Below are 21,852 nucleotides of genomic sequence, written 5' to 3'. Positions count from 1 at the left end.
AAAGAATATAATAAATAAATAAACATATAAATAGCAGTGCATTGGTTTGATCTCTTTAGATCTCTAGCATCATATTTTTAATGTGACAGTGTCTTTAAAATTATCAAAAGAACAGTTCACCCACAATTAAATTCTCTCGTCATTTACTCACCCTCATGCCATCCCAGATGCATATAACAAGATTTTTTAGAAGAATATTTCTGCTCTGTAGGTCCATGCAATGCAAGTGAATGATGACCAAAATTTGAACCTCCAAAAAGCACATAAAGGGAGCGTAAAAGTAATCCATAAACCTCCAGTGGTTTAATCCATGTCTTCAGAAGAGGAATTATAGGTGTGGGTGAAAAACAGATAAATATTTAAGTACTTTTGGTAAGATAATTTCTCCTTCCTGCCCAGTAGGTGGCGACATGCACAAAGAATCCGTATCACCAAAAACAAATGAAGAAGTATGCGAAAGTGAAAGTGGAGATTGATGGTTAAAAAGGACATAAATATTGATCTGTTTCTCACCCACACCTATCATATCACTTCAGATGACATGGACTAAACCACTGGAGTTTTATGTATTACTTTAATTCTGTCTTTATGTGCTTTTTTAAGCTTCAAAGTCCTGGTCACCATTCACTTGCATTGTGAGGACCAACAGAGCTCAGATATTCTTCTAAAAATCTTAATTTGTGTTCTGCAGAAGAAAGAAAGTCATACAAATCTGGGATAGCATGAGGGTGAGTAAATGATGAGGATAGTGTAATTCTTGGGTGAACTATCCCTATATTGATGCTCTCATGAACCCAAAATAAAGAAAGACTCGGTGCGTATCTGTCCATTGTCAGATTCTTAGTATGATCATTTAGTCTTCGCTTTTTTCCAGTTAAATTTCCCTTATGAATAGGGCAACAATATGTGGGTGCCAGAGGTCACTGTCACCAGAAAGGTCAGGTCAAAGGTCACTGGGTACAACACATTTTTCACACATGGTTATTACAAAAGATCAGGGTTTGTACGTTTTGCTAAAGAGTCTCAAAATATAGACAGACAGTTCACTCCACAGCTGCATAGTTCATGGAAAAATGACTGTGCAAAAGGACATCTTGATAATCATATATATCATGTTGTATTTTAGCTTTTGGACACATTCATAGTATGTATAAGTCCAATATCACATAATGCCATCTATGAGGACAGACAGACAACACCCTAAAAACAACATGTGATCTCGCTACTTCCAAAAATATGTAGTTGACAACCCATATTCTTAAACATATAGTAGCAAACGCTTTAGCGGGAACCTCCACCCCAGCCCATTCTGGAACAATGGCATTCCCCCCACACCACTTCCATCAACTCCTCCCTTTGCTCTCGTTGTTATCCTACTATGGCAAATACATGCTCATAAATATTAAAGAGGTCATTCTGACGTTCCTCGGTAATGAGTCACCAGCGGTCTAGCGCTTAAACGCCAAAGTCTCCCTTTCAGCCAATCAGATAGCTCTGCTTCTCGACCATCACAGTGCGTCATTAATATTCATGAACCAATCCTTTCACATAGTAGCATTGTTAAAAGCGTGTCTTGTGTTACGTGCTGACGCCAGATGTATATGAGCGCACGCGGCGGGATCTCTTTCCCTTTCAGCGCCATCAGAGCGGGAGTCTCTCGCTGTTCACTGCTGCATCTCCTCCTCGGACTCAGTGCCACACATATCGGGCTTTCGGTAAGACCACACACCGCTGAGGGGGGTCTTTATCCGGGTTAATAAAACATACAATACAAATGAAGTCGTGTCCAGATGGTTCGGGCAGGAATTTAATCGTCTGAATTGGACATTTAGCTCGCGAGCTAACCGTTAAGTCAGTCAGAAGCCATTCAGACAGACTCCACAATGACGGAGATGAAAATGGCTGTTTGTGTTTAAACTATCTTCTGGTGGTTTAAATTCTACTCTGCCGTCTTAAAAAAAGCATTCTTATCATTGTAAAAGTCTTCAGTGGTAAGGGACGTGGATTTCTATATATAAAACACCCTGGTGGTCTTCTCTTGTTTTGCGGGGGGGCTTAAAGGATGCTGTACTGTTAGCAGCTTTAGCCGATGCATCTGTGGAGGAAACACGTGGTGATGTGGGACCGGGTCTGGTGGGGCTTCACCACTTTAGGCTGTCCTGTGGATCAGAACCCACGCAAGACTCACTGGACAAGCCAAAGCTCGTTAACTTAGTTTTACCTCAAACAGCTGCTTAGACATGACTGAACATAGACATTTAGTGAACCTCTCTTAAGTAGGTATTTTTCATGTAGGTAATGTAATTATGAGCTGTTTATTGCATTTATATATATGGCTTATTCATTATCAGTCAAGTATTGATGGGTGTCACGTGGTTGAAAGGACAGTCACATTTCTAGTGGGTAGGGTATTAACATACCACTGTGTGTTTGGTTAAATCTACTTCCTTATAACTTTATTCAATCATTTGTTTGTTCCCACCTGGATGGAAATATCAGGGAATCCTACAACAGTGATTTCCATACCAGGAAAATGTGTTCAATACAAGATAAGCTGGATTGAAACAATGTTGATTACCACACATTGTCCTTTAAACAAAGAAAAAATCTGTGTTACAGTGATGCTCTTACAATGGAAGTGAATGGGGCCAGCCACTCTGTAAATATTAAAATACTGTTTCAAAAGTTCAAGACGTCACACGGCAGGAAACTGGAATGCAACAGATTTCAATGGTGGAAATAGGCAGTGCTGCAGTTTTAATAATCTTTGAGTTTTATTGAATGTAATAAAAGCCTTTTAATGCTAATAAAAGTTATTATGAGATCTATATGGTTTACAGAAATTATGTGGGTTTCTGAAATGTCAGCAAAACATGTTTAAACTTGGTTCAATGAGCCTGTATTTTCATGTCGGACATATTAACAAGTTGATGAATGCACATGTGTAACACCTCTAAAGCCTAAGAAATGTGATTTATATAAAAATAAAAACTGCCACTAGACATGCAATATGTGTCTTAACTGCTAAAGGTAAACTTTTAACCCGCGTAAATAATATTTTATATTAACGTGATCCTATTCCATATCAAAACTTAACAGCTGTTTTGATTAAACAATATCATTTACTGCATTCAAAATAAATTCAAAGACGTAATTTTCACTGTGTGAATAAGAATACAGTCACGTATTCCTGTTCACGTATCTTTTCCTAAACCCTAGTCTAGTCTTGGCGGTGGTGGAGACTGGTCCCTTTCTGCCCGTTATATCATGTATTGGTTGTCTTGATCATCATTAGATCATATTGGACTTCATCTGTCACCATGACAGCAGTTTGCAATCAGAGTTTGCATAATTTCTTAGTTAAACAAAGTTAATATCCAACAAAAGTGGCCAGTTGTGTCTAATAGAGCAGATGCGGTAACCATGACCTGTTTTTTCTGATGCATTTTTCTGTTGGACATTTTAAGAAGCCCTTATCTCCAGTAATCTGTGGGAAACGGGGTGTTTCAACCTCACAAACAGCACTTTTTGGGCAGTTTCAGTGCAATTTGAGCGAAGTGCCCATAGACAGCAGTTCATTTCTGGGCAACCAAAATAACCAGGAATGGGCGGAGCATTTGTTTGTAAATAGTAACGTCATCTATAGCCACAAGACAAACAGTGTGCTAACATGATGATAAAGTGATAAAATCACCTACTAACCTTTCCTGTGTGAAGATGTATCCAATTCTAGAACTTCGTTGCCATGACGGCGTAACACCATATACCATAAAACGGCAATTTAAACAACGTTACAGCTCAAATAATACAGCTTTTAACAGAATAATTAATCTTAAGTGGTTTTATAATATTACAAGCATCACATTTCTGCCTTTTTTAAATCCTCAAAAAAAATTGCCCCATTCACTTCCATTTTAAGTGCCTAGATTTTTGCGTTATTGTAAAGAAAGAGTGACTAATAGAAATAATTTGTTGTAATCAACATTATGCCACAAATGCTGTTGATTTGAGCTTAACTTGATTTGAACAATGAATATTCCTTTTAAATCTCTGTTTGAGCCATTTCTGCAATGGCTGATTTCAAACAGCTGTCAACTCAATACAGAAAGAGAGTAAGAGACTTATCTTAAGATCTCACTGCAGTGGATGCCATCACAGTGGTATCAGGTCTTTGTTATTCATCTTCTACATCTGAAGAACAGAAGGTTTAGAACATACAGTCTGAAGCTCTTGAATGAAGTTGCTCTGTTCTGGAGGTCTGTGTGATGGTGTTCGAGTTAAAGACTTTATATTTGGAGGGATTGGGTCTGGCCTGTTTGCAGCTAAAATACTTGATATGCCATCAACTGCAGAGGTTGGTTTTGTAGCGTATTCATAGAAAATGAAGTATCAAGATCATGTTTTGGTGGATGTCTGGTTTCTGATAAAATTGTGCCACACAACTAAGCCTGATTTGGCATTGTTTTTTCCCTCCCAATTAAACCTTGCTTTGAGACTTTTGTACTTGTAAATGTCCCTTATAATGGACAATTAAACTTGTTCACTGACTGCCTCAATGACCACAGTTAAGTGTGAGTTGTCACCTGACCACGAAGTACATCACTAACTACCATTTCCATCCAAGTGTTTTTTTGTGACGTTTTATAGCTGATGTAAACGCAAATTATCGCTAGAATTTCACTTATTTATCAGTTTAACTCATTAACTGGCACATTAACTGTCTATACTTCATATGTTGTGAAAAACTGTTTTGGAAACACTTGGAAAACTATTGTTTTACATGACAATCGTTAACCTGTGATAATCATGACAACAAAGTATACATGCTTGAAAGCCAATTTATTGTACGTTAAGCATTGTTATGGATTGGTCTTAACTGCATACCTGGACAGGTCCGATGCTGCAAACACATATGCATCATGACACTTCCTGGAGTGCCAACACAAATATCTCGTATAATGCACCTGTCAACTGCATGGAGAACAAATTAATGGCCGCTCTTTATGATTATTTTAATCACGGTAGACCTCCATTCATTTATTAAAGTTGATTTTCCACACCATTCAAAATAGACAGCCGTCATGGAATTAGCCCATGATACAAAAAACATACATTTTATTTTATCCAAAGCAACTTGCAGTGCCCTTATTACAGGGACAATCCCCCGGAGCAACCTGGAGTTAAGTGCCTTGCTCAAGGACACAATGGTAGTGGCTGTGGGTATTGAACCAGCAACCTTCTGACTACCAGTTCAGTGCTTTAGCCCACTATGCCACCACCACTCCACAAATTGGCAATATACATGCATTTCTGTTTGGAAACGGCTTAAGGGCAGATTTCTTGTGCGATAAACCAAAACTAATGCATCTTTTTTAGGCATGACGTCATCACGCACACCATTTTTATCGATAAAAGGCCATGTGAATGGATACAGGCAGAAGACAGAAAATTTAGCAATTTTAACGCATTTTCACTTTGTCAATAACAAAATGGCTCTACAAGTGGATGGAAACAAGGTTTCTGACTGATTGGCTTGAGGGATTTTAATGCTGCTGTTGTATGCAATTGACAACATTGACATATTCTCTATTTTCTCTTTAGGAAATAACTGTGAAACAAAATGGCAGATCTCGACAAGTAAGTACTTTGCCTATTTACCAAATTGTGCACTCCGTCTGTTAGTTTGTCTTGATTTTTTTTTTTCCCTCCTTATACTGTTGACTCATGAATTTGATTGAAGCCCATTCACATTCCCAGCTCAGATCCCTTTATGCCTATTGTTTGTAGGGTTTTTATGCATTGGATACCGCACAAAGGCATCTCATGGCTCATTCTAGATCAGAACTACTACCTCAATATGATCTGTAGACCCATGTGTTTCTGACCCTTCTACTTTCTGTGGAACCTGATCTGAGGTCAGCGACACTTGCTCTGCATGCCATCATGCTCAGTGTGGCATCCCAAGCATCTATGTCATTACAAACATGCCAACTTGTCACCTCTCTGACATGAGCTTTTAGGGTTACTATACACCTGTTGCTTACCACAAACACTTCCTGTTTCTTCAGAGCTGGATTTTTATTTAATCTGTGATGTGACGACAACTAGATGTTGCTCAGATCTTGCAATTTGATTTAGCTGAAATGTTTGAAAGACTGCTCTAGGCCTCAATCAGCCTTAAATGCTGAAAATGCTCTCAGAAATATTTTAATGTAGGATAAACGTGAACAAAAATTAAAGCAGTGTTTTTTTTTTTTTGTTGTTGTTTTTTCACCGTCATGTTTTCAACATTGTATGACTTCAATTCTTCTATTGAAATCAAGGTGGATTTTCACTTCTTTTTTTTTTTCTTTTTTTTCCCACTTAACAGAAGTACGTTGGGACTAGGGCTGTTAAGCTCCAAAATGGGGGAATAAATGTATATAAACACATACACTCATTGTGTTCCATGGATGAAAGTCACGTGTCTTTGAAGTGACCCAAGATTATAAATTACCTTGTTGTGGTGTCTGTGATTGTCCAACTGACTCACACTCTCTCTTACTCTCTTTGTATTTGCAGTAAAGAGCAGACTGAAATGGACCCGGCAGATATGGAAGATGTTGAAGAGGTGGAGGAAGAGGAAACTGGGGAAGATAACAGTAAAGGTATTTCACCTTTATTTCCAGGACATACCACGAATGTTGCTTGCACTTTAAAAATGCTTCTTGTTGCCTAGAGTTGACCTGTATGCTTCATCAATTTGAATGACAAATCATTACAACCAGACAGAACTGGCACAGTTTATGGACTAATAATATTTTGTGATTTTCATAAATGTTTGTCCAAAAATGATTCACAAAGCATTTGTTCTTGACTGCAAAGAAATAAAAAAAACTTTGTTTGGATATAAAGGTGGCATGGTGAAAAGCAATGTTTCATCCAGTCTATTTATCGTAATTAAAAACATGATAATAAACAGCAGTATACAACTAAAATATTTATGGATAAGTGTTTCCTTAACTCCATGTCCATAAGCTGTTATCAATGTCAAGAATTTAGGTTTGTGTGTGTGTGTGTGTGTGTAATATATATGTGTGTAAGGTGCTGTGATTAGTCACCATTTCTTTAGGTTTTCACCATTTTAATCATACATGATTATAAGAATAAAATGAGTTGCCCACTTGCCAACCTCATGTATCTTTGACATTTTTTTCCCATGTTATGCCACACAGAGACAAATGGGAATGCTTTTGAGTGATTACTCAAATGTCACAATCGTTTTCAACCAGTTCATTGAAACGTCTGATCGAACTGATTTGCTTAAATTAATCAGACTAAAATGTCACCCCCCGCCCCCCTGGCTTAACCTGTTTGCGTTGTCAAATTTCGAGTCTCTTTGGTCTGATTCTCTGCTGTAAAGGGGAATTAAATGATTTCTGCCTCATGGATTCTTATCGGTGACACACACACACACACTGTCAGTGGGTCACAGATTGTGCTGCCTCTTTGTGTTGGGTAACATGATATCAATCCATAACCTCTATGACCTTAACTGTGTTTAGAGCAGTAGGGGAACCATCAGGTGGTAGCGTTCTAGTATTAGTTCTGGTAAAAGTGTGTTTAATATTGAGTAATCTCAGCATTACTGGCTTCAGTGGCTTTGGTAACCTCTGTCACACAGCTGACCTCACTTGCTTTGCCACGGTTTATTTTTGGGAGACAAATACCATCCTCTTTGTTCCTCTGTGAAGGTGCCCTAGTTCTAAGAAATGATGAGCTGATTATGTGATGGATTATTATTGTTACTTTTTCTGTTTCAAAACAATGTTATATAGGCTTTGTTCTTAATTTCATTGGTTTGGAAATTGTAAACCAGTACTTCATTTTTTTTTTTCTGTACAGTGGTGCTGCACTGCTACTGGATTTACTGAGCCATGGCAAAAACATTTACCCGAGTACAGAGATTACAGTGGGAATTTAATTTGATTGGAAAGACTTGCAAAAATAATTTGGTGAATTAAAACAATAAACAGACAACACATCTTTCAATTGCCTTGACCTGCTGGTTTCTAAACTACAAATATAAAAGAATCGGCAAAGAAATCAAATAAATCCTTTTGATTTCCATCCTCCATTTGATTTGTAATGTTTTCAGCTGTGAGTGCGAGTAACGTCTGACACTGGTTGATGTTTCTGTTTGCTCTTGTTTTAGCACGTCAGCTGACGATGCAGATGATGCAAAACCCTCAGATTCTCGCAGCGCTTCAGGAGAGGTTGGACGGTCTTGTGGGATCTCCCTCAGGGTACATGGAGAGGTATGATAATGGACAAGGGCAGAGCATAAAAGCCTTAAGCATCCCTAAAATGCACCATAATATTGAATTCTTCTCAACTATGATTTAGTAGGAGTCAGAAATGAATCATGCTCATTACTTCTTGTTTCACCACATTTGATCTGGCTGGCCCAATATCCATTTTGTGACTGTTTTTGGTGTCTGTCCAGCTTACCAAAGGTGGTGAAGCGACGTGTTAATGCCCTTAAAAACCTCCAGGTCAAATGTGCCCACATTGAAGCGAAGTTCTATGAAGAAGTACACGAACTGGAACGGAAATACGCAGCGCTGTATCAGCCTCTCTTTGACAAGGTGAGAATTTGGTGCTTCATGGCACATTCATGGGCTTTATTTTTGTTTTCCAGAATGAGAATATAATTGTGTTCTTGGAAAAGGTGTAGTTTTAGATGGATCACATTTGTTGTATTTTTTTTGTTTACCTCCGTGTCTGCATTTCAGGGGGTACAGTATGCTGAAGCTGTAGTATGCTAGATGTGGCGTATCTTAAAGCTGTAGGATTGAAATGCTGCTTCAGCATTTCCTACTGCAGCGAACACCCTTTGTTCTGCTGTGCTGAAAGACTGGTCAAACCAGGACACAAAAGACACACGGCAGCCAAATGAGCATCTTACAGAAAATAAAACTTGAGCTGTAGCTGTTTACCCCCCTCTCTCACGGTGGAGATCAGCTCTTATCTGGCGTCTATAAGACTTGATTAAATATCAGGGCCAGTTATTCACGTTTTCAACATATGAAATGTACTGGGTTTAAATGGCGGAAACTATTAGAATCTGCACTAACCATTATGAATATAGTCTTTTTGCATATTTACTTATTTGATCAATCCTCATTCTTTGTGGTCCATGGGCATTGTGTCCTGGGCTGAGACTAATACTTATGACTTTTTTGGTATTTTTGAATTTATAAAGACAATGTATGGAAGCAATTTGTAAGACTTCTGATTTCCAAACATAGCTGAATTTTATTTTTTGCCTTTTCAGCGGAGTGATATCGTGAAAGCAACATACGAACCCACAGATGAGGAGTGTGAGTGGAAGCAAGATGAAGAGGAAGAGTTGACCGTAAGTAAGCAGGTACAGGAGATCCATACCTGCATGCTCTTGAAATATCAACTCATTATCAAGATATGAAACACCAATGGCTTTATATGTCCTTACCTGGTGCCTTAAACCTGGTGTGTTCACACATGGCAGGTTTGGTTCGAACTCTGGTGCGATTGCTCTGTTAGTGCGGTTCATTTGAACTAGTGTGAACACTGTCACCCGAACCTTGGTGCGCACCAAACAAGCGGACCGAGACCGCCTGAATAGTGGGTCTCGGTCCGCTTCCAAATGAACTCTGGTGCGGTTCGATTGATATATGAACGCAACATGGACCAAAGACGTCTAAACAGACCAAAAACAGGAAGTAATTTGCCTAATACTGACCTCAAGCATTCCTCGTTTTTCTCATCGTAGGAGCCATGTTGCCCGGTACAGGCGTCAGAACTGCCGTCCTTGCAGCATATCTTTGTTTGTGTGTGCAACGGGGGAATTCCTGCTGCTGTTTTGACTCCTTTACACATTTTATTAGCTCTTCGTTTATTCTCAGGAGGTAGAAATATCACCATATATACATATATAAATATAACGGACGCATTTTTCCCAGCAGCCAGCATTGTGTTGGATGATCGGCAAGTTCGATATACATCATAAAAGCTGTCCAATAAGGTTGGGACTTTTTCCTGATGCCTTTGGTTTTGTATTGTTATGTTTGGTGTTAAAAATGCCAGTGTGAACGTTAAGCGAACCAGGACTACATGTTTAATTTTCTTTTTTGGTCCGGACCAAGAGAACTGAACTACAAGTGCGAACACACCCTAAAACTCTGTTTTTGCACTGATTTTTTTTTAACAATTAGCAGATTTTGTATTGATACACTTTGTCTCTTTCAGGAGGAAATGAAAGAAAAGGCTAAAGTTGAGGAAGAGAAGAAAGATGAGGAGAAGGAAGACCCTAAAGGAATCCCCGAATTCTGGCTCACAGTTTTCAAGAACGTCGACCTACTCAGTGAAATGTTGCAGGTAGAGAGAGAACACCTAAACAACAGCACATGAGGGATGGATATGACAATGAGTGTTCAAAACAGGTCATGCAATGTGGGTATTTGCAGCAAGATTTTGCGCTTTGAAAAAGGGGTAACTGATGATTGCTGCCATCTAGTGGTAAAGAAGAGCACCTTAAATCCTGTAAAGTACAAGTTGTGGGAAACATGACGATTCACATCTAAAATCCACAATGACCTGTTTTCAATCATTTATTTGATACATCGGTTTAATTGGAATGTTTTTATTGGGTTACATTTTCATAAAGACGCTACGCTAGTTTCGTAGTATCTTTGAGTAATATTATGCTTTATTTTGTCCAGGAACACGATGAACCAATTCTTAAGCACTTACAAGACATCAAAGTCAAATTCTCTGATGCAGGCCAGCCAATGGTGAGTCTGAAAGTTGATGTCTTCAGTCTGATGATTTAAATCTCACAGTTCCCTCACTGCTGTGTTTCTTTTAGAGTTTCACATTAGAGTTCTACTTTGAGCCCAACGATTTCTTCACACAAACCGTTCTGACCAAGACCTACAAAATGAGGTCTGAGCCAGATGAGTCTGATCCATTCTCCTTTGACGGACCAGAGATCATGGGCTGCACAGGGTGAGACTCAATGTTTGCCGATGTGTGTTTCTGACTCGCATCTTAATTAAATTCCTGCCTTTTAATAACAAAAAGCAATCTTTCAGTAGTGTGCTCTGTGAGCTTGGTGACTAGCTCACACTTTCGCTCTTTTTGGTTCCCTCTCCATTTATGTTCAGGTGCACGATCGACTGGAGTAAGGGCAAAAACGTCACATTGAAAACAATCAAAAAGAAACAGAAGCACAAGGGTCGTGGTACAGTGAGGACGGTCACCAAGACAGTCCCCAATGATTCATTCTTCAATTTCTTCTCTCCCCCTGAAGGTAGAAAACCTTCAAGAGTAACCACTGAACTGATTCTTGTCTGTACACAGCAAGTTTGGCGACGTGTTAACATACAATTAAGTTATAAATGTCATGTTGATCATGAAGATTATTTACTGGATGCAAATGTTGGTGCTGATTGTGATGGTTTGACCACCAAGATAATCTAAAATGTCTTCTCTTTATTCTTTCAGTTCCAGAGAGTGGTGAACTGGTGAGTGAATTTGTCAACATTTGTCTATTTTTAGATTATTGGTTAACCTTGCCGGCTTAGTCCATTAATTTTAGTCCCCCTTTGTGGCTTTTCAGTATTTACCCACATCCTTGTCAATGTACAATTTAATATACATTTGATTACATATTGTGCAAGCGTGAAAATGGCATTGATACTCGTGTTGATTATAGATTAGTATGTGATGGTTTTGCTTTGCTGTGTTCAGGATGAGGACTCTGAGGCCGTGTTAGCTGCAGATTTTGAGATCGGTCACTTCATCCGTGAGCGCATCGTGCCCAGGGCGGTTCTGTACTTCACAGGGGAAGCTATTGAAGATGACGACGATGATGTGAGTGAAAGGGAACACATCCTCTGTCTTGTACTGAGCGGTTATGATTTCTTTGCAAAGATCTGATGTCTGTTTGTTTTGGTTTTAGTATGATGAGGAGGGAGAGGAAGCTGATGATGAGGTGAGGATCTTCTGTCTTTTTTTTTTTTTCTCAGTCCCTCTGATTTTAATTTACCATTTGTGTCTTTAAGGGATGGGTATTTTACAGATTGTGGTGGAGTACTCTAACACATAAAAAAAAAATGGTTATCGATTACATGTTAAAAATAACAAGTATGACATGTATGTGAAATGTATAATTTGTTCTCAAACGTTATCCAGAACCATTTCAAAATAACCAAATTAGACTAACTTTCTTCTTCTATTTACCAAACATTTTAATGAATGACAGTAAAAAAACATTTTCCCTCACCCAAACTGTGATATCTTCTCTCAACAACATGCATCAACAGTGCCCCCCAGTGGACTCAATTGTAACTGCGCAATTTGCTAAGCAATTCAAAGGGAAAACGATACAATTCAGTGTTGCTCAAGGCAGGCAAATGAGCAAAGGAAAATCAGTTTGCAATATTACAGTACTGTTTTTAATAGTCGAATAGCTGGTGCAGAACGTGTACTCTTAGTCTATTACTTGTGCACATCCATAGTGTTTTGTCTAATATATATATATATATATATATATGAATGAACTGGTGTGTTTGTGATTGACAGGAGGGTGAAGAAGAGGCAGATGAAGAAAACGATCCAGACTATGAACCCAAGGTAAGGTGGATCTGCTCTTCACTGTGGCAGGAGTCAGTCTGATATGGAGATCTCAACATACAGAACACATTCTGTCAGCTCCACTCATGCATCTCTGCATCTCTGTCTCCCTCAAATGAAAATGATCCAACTTACAGTTTTTAAACACTTTATTCACTGCTGCCTTTGATCCATTTGGGAAAAATGCATAGGGTGTTTTTAATGGGGAAAACACATTTCAGTTTGTTTTGCATGCTGCTGTGTAGGTAAATTAATGTGTTATTCCTGACATCTGTGAACAGATGTTCGGTGACTATTTGACATTCTGCTGATTGACTGACAAAATTTAGTGCCTAGTCGCAACAAACCCCTAAATTGAAGTATATGTATTCCTATGAGAAACTAGATTTTTACTGATCAGTCATCATAGCTCTTTGTGATGAAGGCAGCACTGCTTAAAGTCGTTTATCATCTTAGCGGGTTGGACAAAGTTCAAGAGGAATTTCTCACAAACAGCTCTTTAGCATGCCAACATTTTGCCTGTGCAGATAACTAATGGACCCTTTTCACATATTCAGGTTTGCAGAAGTAGATGCATAACAGGGTATGCATAAATGCATAAATATAGGGTAAACGTGAATGGCGGCGAATTGGAGATTACAGCAAATTACATTGTTGCTTACGCGTTTGCTCCAACAGCAAAAGGAAAAAAAATGAACTATTACACTTTCACGGCTTTGGCAATACAAGATAAAAATAGAGCGCTGTATAACAGTAGTAAGAACTAATAAATGGACCGTTTTCTATCACTCATCAGCAGTTCTGTTAGATGCCTCACAGCCGTGTTAACTCGCTTTTTAGAACTTCTTCTAAATATAATATAATGCAAAGTACAATGTTATAAATGTACACAAATTGGTCATATAAAAACGTATACTACATTTACGCTGTCATAACAGGTCTGTGAAAAGGGTCAATCATACACAGTTAATATAGTGAGTCATTTAGGATATCCGATTAAGAATAGTGTTGCACTATTTTTGTAATTAAAGTAATTCATGTTAATTTTCTAGACCTCTGACACCTTGTGAGTTCCTCTCTAAATTTCTCCTCACTAGGTGTAAATGGTGTCTATAGTAACCCTGCCCTGGTAGGTAACGCTCATAAATTAATGTATCCATCCCCGGTCATCCTGTTTCACCATTTCACCCCATTTCCACACTAATGACTAACATGCTCATCTGTTGTTGTTTTTTCTGTATAACCATAGTGCGTTGCCATTTTAACATCTGTGTTGTTTTTGGTTGTTTAAGCATCTGGTTTACTCTGCAAATTAAAACCCTGGTTTGACTTGTCCCTGCTGGAGTCTTTTCACACTGCCTCTGGTTGGTTGATGTGGGGGAAAGACCAGCGGCACTTGTTCTGTAATTTAATTGGTGGACCCCAGTTCAGTCATTAGTGTGCCATCCCGATGTGTGGCAGTTTAATTTGATTGAAATTGCGTGTGTGTGTGTGTGTGTGTGTGTGATGGAAATCAGACAGTTAAATTGTCTGGATTAAAAGGCCATCTAATATCAAATGTGTTAAAGATGTGTTAAGCTTTTATTTGTATCAAAGTTGAAGGTGTTGATGCACTCAAAGCCCTGACAAAAGATTTTTAAGGAAGAGGATACATTTTGAGGTGTGGACCAAGCTGCTGCTTTTGAGTTTAAGCCAGAAAACAGCATTAAATCAGAATTGACCCAATTTACTTAATGTTTCTGCACTGAAAAAATAAATACAAATGACTAAAAATGCTACATATATTAAGTAAATTCAACTTAATTAGCTTAATGCCCCAATAAGTTCCATTTGACCAAACAAACATGCTTAAATGATTGAAGGGCAAGGGTTTATGGGTATCCCACACAACCTTTGTTTCTGTACTTAAGTACTTAAAATTATAAATGTGTGAATTTTAAGCCAAAGAAGTTAAAGGAAATCACAAATTATTTACTTAATGTTACCACTTCAAGTTCACATTATAATTGATTTTGTGTTGAACACCTTAATGCAAATTTAGTGAAGCTAAAAATGTCATAAATATTTGTGTTTTTGAATATTAGCCATTTTATTTTCATACATTGTGGAGTTTAGTTTTTTTTTCTTCAGTGTGGTCAGACTCGTCAGTGCACGTTATTCTGACAGAAGTTTGGCATTATATTCATCAAAATGAAAAGATCCTCTGCCTTTTTGAAGACCATTCTTTGACATAACCAAACCTGCATGGGCGGTGACATATATTACCCAATGATATCATAGCCCACTTTTCACGGTGCAATCAAATCCAGACAAGTAAAATGAGGATCTGCCCTTTTATTTATAGCTTAATTTTATTTATAGGTTATAATTCATCCCAAAATGTTCATTTTCTCATTTACTCACCCTCATGATATCCCAGGTGTGGATGACTTTCTTCAGCAGAACACATTTGGGGAAATAAATAAAAAATCTCTCCGCTCAGTAGCACCTTAAAATGCAAGTGGATGGTGATCTGAATTTTGAAGCTCAAAATCACAGACAGTCAGCATAAATGTCATCCATATGACTCCAGCGGTCAAACTAATGTCTTATAAAGTGGCACGATCACTTTTGGTGCAAAAAAAAGATACATATTTAAGTACTTTTTAACCATTGCTAACGGTCAGCAACTGTATAAGCATTCACGAGAGTGCCAACTTCACGTGGTCACTTGTGACGTATTCGCGTTGGCATGTTACAGACGTAATCTCTCATTTGAGACATCTAGAATAAGCACACAAACACATTGTGAGTAAACCAACCGATACAGATTAGGGGTGCAACTGTTTCAAGGTTTCACAATATACCTCAGTATTATACTTTTTGGTACTTTTCTAAATTCCAAATCAGTTTAATTAAAACTGAATCGGCGACATTTATACAGCAACGCAAACTTGGTGAGATAAAATAAATCTTTCAATTCCTCATGTTGCATTCGACTGTCTCTTAATTTTAAAGTTACATGCCGGTGTCGCAAGCGCAGCGCATCATGAGCACATCAGGTGTGCAGCACGAGCATAGCGCGTCATACAGACATATCTGACCCTGAACCTTTATTTCCACCACCAAAGCTGTTGAGTCCGCTGTCTGGGGTTATTTTGGGTATGTTAAAGACATGCGAGGCACCATCGATGTTGATGTTTAGCCAGTCATTCACAAATGCCTCAAACTGATTTAAGCACTTGTTCAACATTACGATGTGTGAACTCTTTGTTCATTTGTATACTAATATAAAAACATTTGTATTACCTTGTTGGATTAAGAGTGTGCTGATGTTCAAGATCAAAAGTTAAATGATAAAATTTGACAATCAAAAATTAAGTTCAAGAGTAAAGGCCATTGCACACTGAGTCCGAAATTCGCATCCGAAATTTTCGCACGTTAAAAAAAAAATTCGACCTCACGTTATTTCAATCACGCTTGCACACTGCCTCCGAAACTTTGGTCCGTAATAAAGTTCTGATCGGGTTCGATTTTCTGCGTTTTTCGCATCCACAGCCAGCATTTTGAGAGGTTTTTTGACAAATCGGAGCCACCGTACAAGTGACCGGCAAAATCCAGAATGGCGTCTGACAAGTTGATACACTTCGTCTCGCAGCACAAAGTACTGTATGAAAAACAAAATGCGGATTACAAAAACACTGAATATGCGCAGTCCTTTCAGTTTCGGTTTTCAATTCGATCAAGTGTATGTTCTCTCGATCGGAATAGAAAAGGAATAAACCTCCCCTTTCAATCAGATCCAAATTTCGGATCGATTTAGGTGTAATTGAGCAGCCAATTCGATTACTATTGTATTATTAGGGTACAAAATATAACCTGTATACAGCTGTTCTGTCTGCCCAGCGCTTCCGCCGGCTGTGTGTGTGTGTGTGTGTGTGTGTGATAGCTACCTTAGACACACTGCCAGTCTCTGTTCAGGATCGATTTGGCTCACGGAAATTTGTAGTCTTCTTTTTAATGTGTGGCTCCAGTATCGCTAGCAAAGCATCAAACTTTTCCACAGACATTCTGATTCTGAGGTAAATTTTGAATCGCTCGGGATAATTTCGCAACTCCTTGATAAGGAGCTGAAACTCTCCTTCCTCTCGGCGCAATCTCAGGATTGGATGGACCCAATATTTCCTCTTTCTTTTCTCTTTTAAAGAGAGAGGGCAACAAAATCATCCTCACTGCTTGAACGAATCCATTTTGTATTTTTTGCGTTTTTTTCCGCAAAGGTTTAATAAATACGCATCGGACTCAGTGTGCAAGGTTTCTGTGCGTGACGAATTTTTAGGCTGATGAACACGAAAAAACGCATACGAAAATTTCGGACTCAGTGTGCAATGGCCTTTATAACTGAAATATTTCTGTTTCACCTAATCAGACATATTTCAGAACCAAATATCAGTACCGTGATACTGTTAAATGGTGGTAATTTTTGTGACCATTATCATACCCTAATACAGATCTAAACCAACAAAGCTTCTGTACAGCGTTCTTCCTCCATTGTATACAGCGCTGCTGTGCACGTGCATCGGTTCTCACGTGAACATGCCAATGCAATTCTTTACAGAGAAGTATTTGATTATTGATGTATTTCAAGACACTTGCATTATAAGGACCTACTGAGCTGAGATTCAGTTTCTGTAGAAGAAAGTCTGAAGTCTCACCTGGGATATCATGAGGATGAGTAAACGATATGAGAATTTTTATTTTTGGGTGAACTTTCCCTTTAATATTCCGCATTATTTGGAAATGTGCCACATTACTATGGAAGCCTGTTTCCACCCCAGTCATAATTAACTTCATAGTCCATAGATTAAAAGTAATTGTTTTGAGTCAGTTACGAGTTTGAACCTGATTCATAGTCATTTTTGATAGTTGAAATGGAGATGACTTCCCATAATGAAATCATATTTGAGAGTTGATAATTACATTGAATCTGTTTGTTATTTGTGTCAAAATTGAGTTGATAATGAAATCATAATTGTGAGATGTAAATGATCATAATTATGGCAGTCAAATATGAGAAGTCATTGAGTAAAATGTATATAAAAAATAATATCTTAAACCATTTGGTTGAAACAGGCTTCCATACATCACATATTTTAAATGAGTGGCAAATGCTGAACCCTATTGCATTTAAAATGTATATATTTTTTTTTTTTTTGGTACGTTACAGAAGGATGCCAACCCCCCAGAGGAGTGCAAACAGCAGTGATGGCGGTGCCCACTTCCTTCAGGATCATCTACACCGTAACGGCTTCAGACAAACATAGTTACCGCCTTACAATGTTTTGTATTTTTCTTGGTAGAAATAATTAAAATAAATAAATAAAAGGGTTTCAAGATTTTTGTTACAAAAAAAACAACCTCAAATTGGGAGCTCATGACGCTTATAATTTCACTAGACTGGTTTCTTTTTCTCTGTATAAATAGTTATAATGCAGAAAATACCTTAAAGCATGACATTGGTTTCTTTACTGCTAAACTGTTTGGGTTCTCGTAAAGTCTTTTGTATTGCTCTTAGACAACAGCTGTGGAAAGACTGTCCAGAGCGAAAAAGGTTTACACGAAAATGTTCACGATACATGTCCTGTGTGATTCCTTTATGCTTTGTGCAACCAAAGCGGCGGCATCTTTGCAACGCGGACTGACGTTTGTCCCAGCAGGGTGGCACGAATGTGCTTTTATTTAGTTGAAACCCGTAACTGCCCCTGATGCAAAGCAGGGCTGATTCTCCATTAACATTCCTAAAAGCTGCTTTTTCTTTTTTTTTTTTTTTTTTCTCAAAATCTGTTCTAAATGGATGTGCTTGGAGAATAATTTACAATGTGTTAAGCAAAGTTTTGTTTATCTGGTAGAAACGGGTAATTTCTGACAAACCTGACGGCTGACAAACATTCCACATCCACGTGGAAAGTGTCGTGCTTCAATAGACGTTCTGTTGCATGACTGTTGTTTTTTTTACGAGCACTTTGTATGTTTGTCACGTATCAGTAGCTTCTTTTCCGAATGGCTTGTCGTTGAGTAGTGCACATTTCCCCCAAGAACCAATTTACAAGCGCTAGATGTTAAACTGGCTCTTTTTCAGTCTGGTACATGCAACTTCCACGCACCTCTGTGGATTGCACTTTGAATGATTCAGCGGAACCCCAAACCACCATTGGATGATGAGGCTCGGATTGAGAGAACCTGATTGGAGGAGCCAGTTTTGTGTGATTGGTTGATTTTGAGCTTGGCACTGAGTGATGTTTGCGGAGTAGTTTGTGGTGACATACCACCTTCTGTTTGGCAGGCCTATCACTGTGAAGGGGCACGTGTGTGTGTGTGTGTGTGTGTGTGTGTACACTTGAGGAACATCTTTAGAGGTCTCTTCCTCGTAGCCCAGCAGGACAGGAATGAAGCCGAAAGAGCAATATGCCCACCGAGTTCCAAAACACTGCAGTATTCCCATGTCCTGTGCACATGTCTAGCACAGGCGGTTTGTGCAGTCGATTTAGTTATGTCTGAAGCAGGTTGAAGCAGCAGGGGTCTCCGTTCCCCCACAGCAGCTGTTGTCATAGCAAAATGCCATGCTAAAAAATACTAATGTACTCAATTACTGTACGTGGATGTATATTCATCAAATAAATGGGTAAAATGTGCAAACCTTGGTCTCATTGCCCATTTCTTTGTGTAATTGGAATGGGTGTTTAGTTGGACAATGTCCTGAAATGTGATAGTTACTAACTATGGTAAACTCAGTTTCATCCATACAGCTGATTTAAAGATCCTAAATTCTTCCCTTTTGCAATGGATTAAATGTTTCATAATGGAAAGGCTGCATATATTTCTGTGGGTGATTTGGCCTCAATTTTCACATGATAAATGTGGTCCAATAAGTTAATGTTTTGAACACTACCTGATGATTCCACTAGGTGGCTTCATTGCGTTTCAGTTCCCCAAGTACTCAAATTTAACTACTCAAATGACTAATTTTGGTTTCCTTTAATCAACTGTCCATTTTCTTTGAGAAGTTCTAATGTCTTTAATATGAGCAATGCCAGGGTGAACAACTTGATGTGTATCATTGGGAATTGGAGGCCAAGTTAAATGTCTTTTAATGCAAATCTGAACTCTAGCAGACAAAAGTATTTCATATTGAGAAACTATTACAGCTGCCAATAAAAAGGGTCTACTGAAGAGTTTGTGTAGACTGTATAAGTGCGTGTGTTTTGCGTTTATACTGTATGTGTGTGTGTGGTGGGCCAATCTAGCACCAGTACTCTTTAGGCACCTGCTGGAAAATATGGCATCTGAATGGCAGCGTATGCGTATACATCTACTTGTGCATTATTGGTGCCCTCACAGATGTGTGGGTAATCCATGCCATGGGCACTGGCACACCCCCATACCATGACTGACACTGGCTTCTGGACCTGATGCTGATAACAGCTTGGATGGTCCTTTTCCTCTTTGGCCTGAAGAACCAGACGGCTGTTTTTCCCCAAAGACTTTTTGAATGTGGATATGTCAGACCACGAAACACATTTCCACTGGTCTACCTACAATCTTCGATAAGACGACGCCCAGAGAATTCACGGTGCCTCTAGACTGTGTTGATGTATGGCTTCTGCTTTGCAAAGTAAAGCCTTAGCTTGCATCTGTAGATGCAGCGGCGACTGGTGTTGACTGACAAAGGTATACCAAAGAATATATCCATAAGGGGCAAATAATCAAACCGTATACTTCCTGGATTACAAGTGCATAGCTGTGTAAGCCGAGTGTGCAGGTGCAAGCTTGGCCTATCTACGGTCCTGACCTGCTTCGAATTGTGACACCTTATAAAGCGCACTATATGGCAACAAAGACCCTGTACAGTTGTGCAGCAGAAGAGCTGCATAATGGGTAAATTGGGAAAGATTCTGCTTGCTGAATTTAACCAACATTTGTCTTCAGCACCCAAATACTTAGGGGTTATTAGCCGCTCTTCATGTGTTCCGAGTTAAGTTCATTCTGACTGTTTAACCTCCATCTCTACCTACTAAAAGATTACGTGAGCATATCCGGCATTGAAGGATACTTGAATAAAAATTGAGGTTAGTGAACTTAATCTGATTGACAAATGAAAAATATGGAGGAGCCCTGCTACGCTATGGTAACCTCTGAGGCCTCAAACAGGAGTGATTGCGGTACCGAGTCTAATCCACCAACACTGTAAATCACAAAGTGGAAAAAAAGCACAAACGAACCCTCCTGAGCCGGAGAGTAAATCTGAGTTATCCATCTCGACGATCCTCAATGCGATCAATGCTGACGAGCGACACGAGGAGTTAAGCACACAAATGAAACGGCAGAGTGCCATGATCGCAAGCAGAGCCAAAGTTGTCCAAATAAATTCATAAGAAATAAAAGAATGCAAAGAAAATAACAAAGTGATCTTTGATAAAGAAATGGAAACTCTCAGTAAAGAAAACAGTGAGTTGAAAAGTCACGTATCAGACCAAGAAAGATACAAAAGCAGATGGTGTCTTTGTAGGGTGGAAAGAAAAGCCGGACAAACGGCTAAGGGAAGAAGTCGTTCAACTTCTCTCAAAAATAACCCCTTGGTCATTGGTCATGGGGTGAGGCCGTGGATATTGTGCACCGAGAGAGAAGACTGGTTTCTGGTGGTCACAGGGAATTGATCGTACTCTTGGGATGAGGTGTGGGAAAGAACCAAGACGCCGATTTGCACAAGATTTGACAAGGCTGACCAGACTTGAATTGTTGCCAAAAATCGAGCAGGCGAGAAAGGAGGGAAAAACAGCAGGCTTCCGTGGGAGGTTTGGTTACAAAGATGGTGAGCATATTACATGGGCTGGTATTAACAAGTTCCATGTGCGATCAGGTGAGATGGAGGACTGATGTTACGGACAAAATTGTTTTCATCTGTTCTTAGGCTACATGACCCATCAGTCAAAAATCATCTAGCTTTTCATTGGTCGGCTCAATCCAGAGACAAACATGGATGACGCACATCTTTCCATCACTCCTGTCGACTGTCCTGTTTGGCTATTCTGAGTGACTACCCAATCACAACTGCACAGAAAATGTTGAGGGAGGGCTCATTTTGTTCATAAGACCCTCCCAAAAATCATGCTTGGGTATTTTGCTACTGAAACAATACATCGTGTGCAAGACAAATGA

General features: G+C 38.9%; 1 protein-coding gene across 4 annotated transcripts; it reads left to right on the top strand.

Moving 5' to 3' along the window:
• The first annotated feature begins 1,597 nt into the window (after positions 1–1,597).
• Positions 1,598–19,777, top strand: LOC127639035 (nucleosome assembly protein 1-like 1). 4 transcript variants are annotated; one of them, XM_052120857.1, is made up of 16 exons: positions 1,598–1,715; positions 5,602–5,637; positions 6,562–6,647; positions 8,195–8,297; positions 8,486–8,627; positions 9,317–9,409; positions 10,270–10,398; positions 10,743–10,814; positions 10,889–11,028; positions 11,187–11,332; positions 11,527–11,546; positions 11,773–11,895; positions 11,984–12,016; positions 12,607–12,657; positions 13,755–13,786; positions 17,864–19,777. In XM_052120857.1, exons 2-15 carry the CDS (start codon positions 5,621–5,623, stop codon positions 13,758–13,760), a joined length of 1,161 nt encoding a protein of 386 aa, XP_051976817.1. In that variant the 5' UTR covers positions 1,598–1,715; positions 5,602–5,620; the 3' UTR covers positions 13,761–13,786; positions 17,864–19,777. The 4 variants fall into 4 exon arrangements, with proteins under 4 accessions (XP_051976817.1, XP_051976815.1, XP_051976814.1 ...); XM_052120856.1 differs by lacking the exon at positions 13,755–13,786 and adding an exon at positions 5,788–5,915 and having other exon boundaries at positions 1,655–1,715; positions 17,864–19,773; XM_052120855.1 differs by lacking the exon at positions 13,755–13,786 and having other exon boundaries at positions 9,317–9,397; positions 17,864–19,772.
• The last annotated feature ends 2,075 nt before the right edge of the window (positions 19,778–21,852 follow it).

The sequence above is a fragment of the Xyrauchen texanus genome, chromosome 47 (assembly GCF_025860055.1).
Source record: "Xyrauchen texanus isolate HMW12.3.18 chromosome 47, RBS_HiC_50CHRs, whole genome shotgun sequence".
NCBI classification, from domain to species: domain Eukaryota; kingdom Metazoa; phylum Chordata; class Actinopteri; order Cypriniformes; family Catostomidae; genus Xyrauchen; species Xyrauchen texanus.
This window is presented reverse-complemented; position numbering and strand designations above follow the sequence as displayed.

Excerpts from the sequence above, each read along its gene's own strand:
- LOC127639035 (XM_052120854.1), top strand. Across the intron at positions 9,410-10,269 it reads AGTTGACCGTAAGTAAGCAG|GAGGAAATGAAAGAAAAGGC; the intron begins GTACAGGAGATC and ends TGTCTCTTTCAG. Across the intron at positions 11,029-11,186 it reads GAGATCATGGGCTGCACAGG|GTGCACGATCGACTGGAGTA; the intron begins GTGAGACTCAAT and ends ATTTATGTTCAG.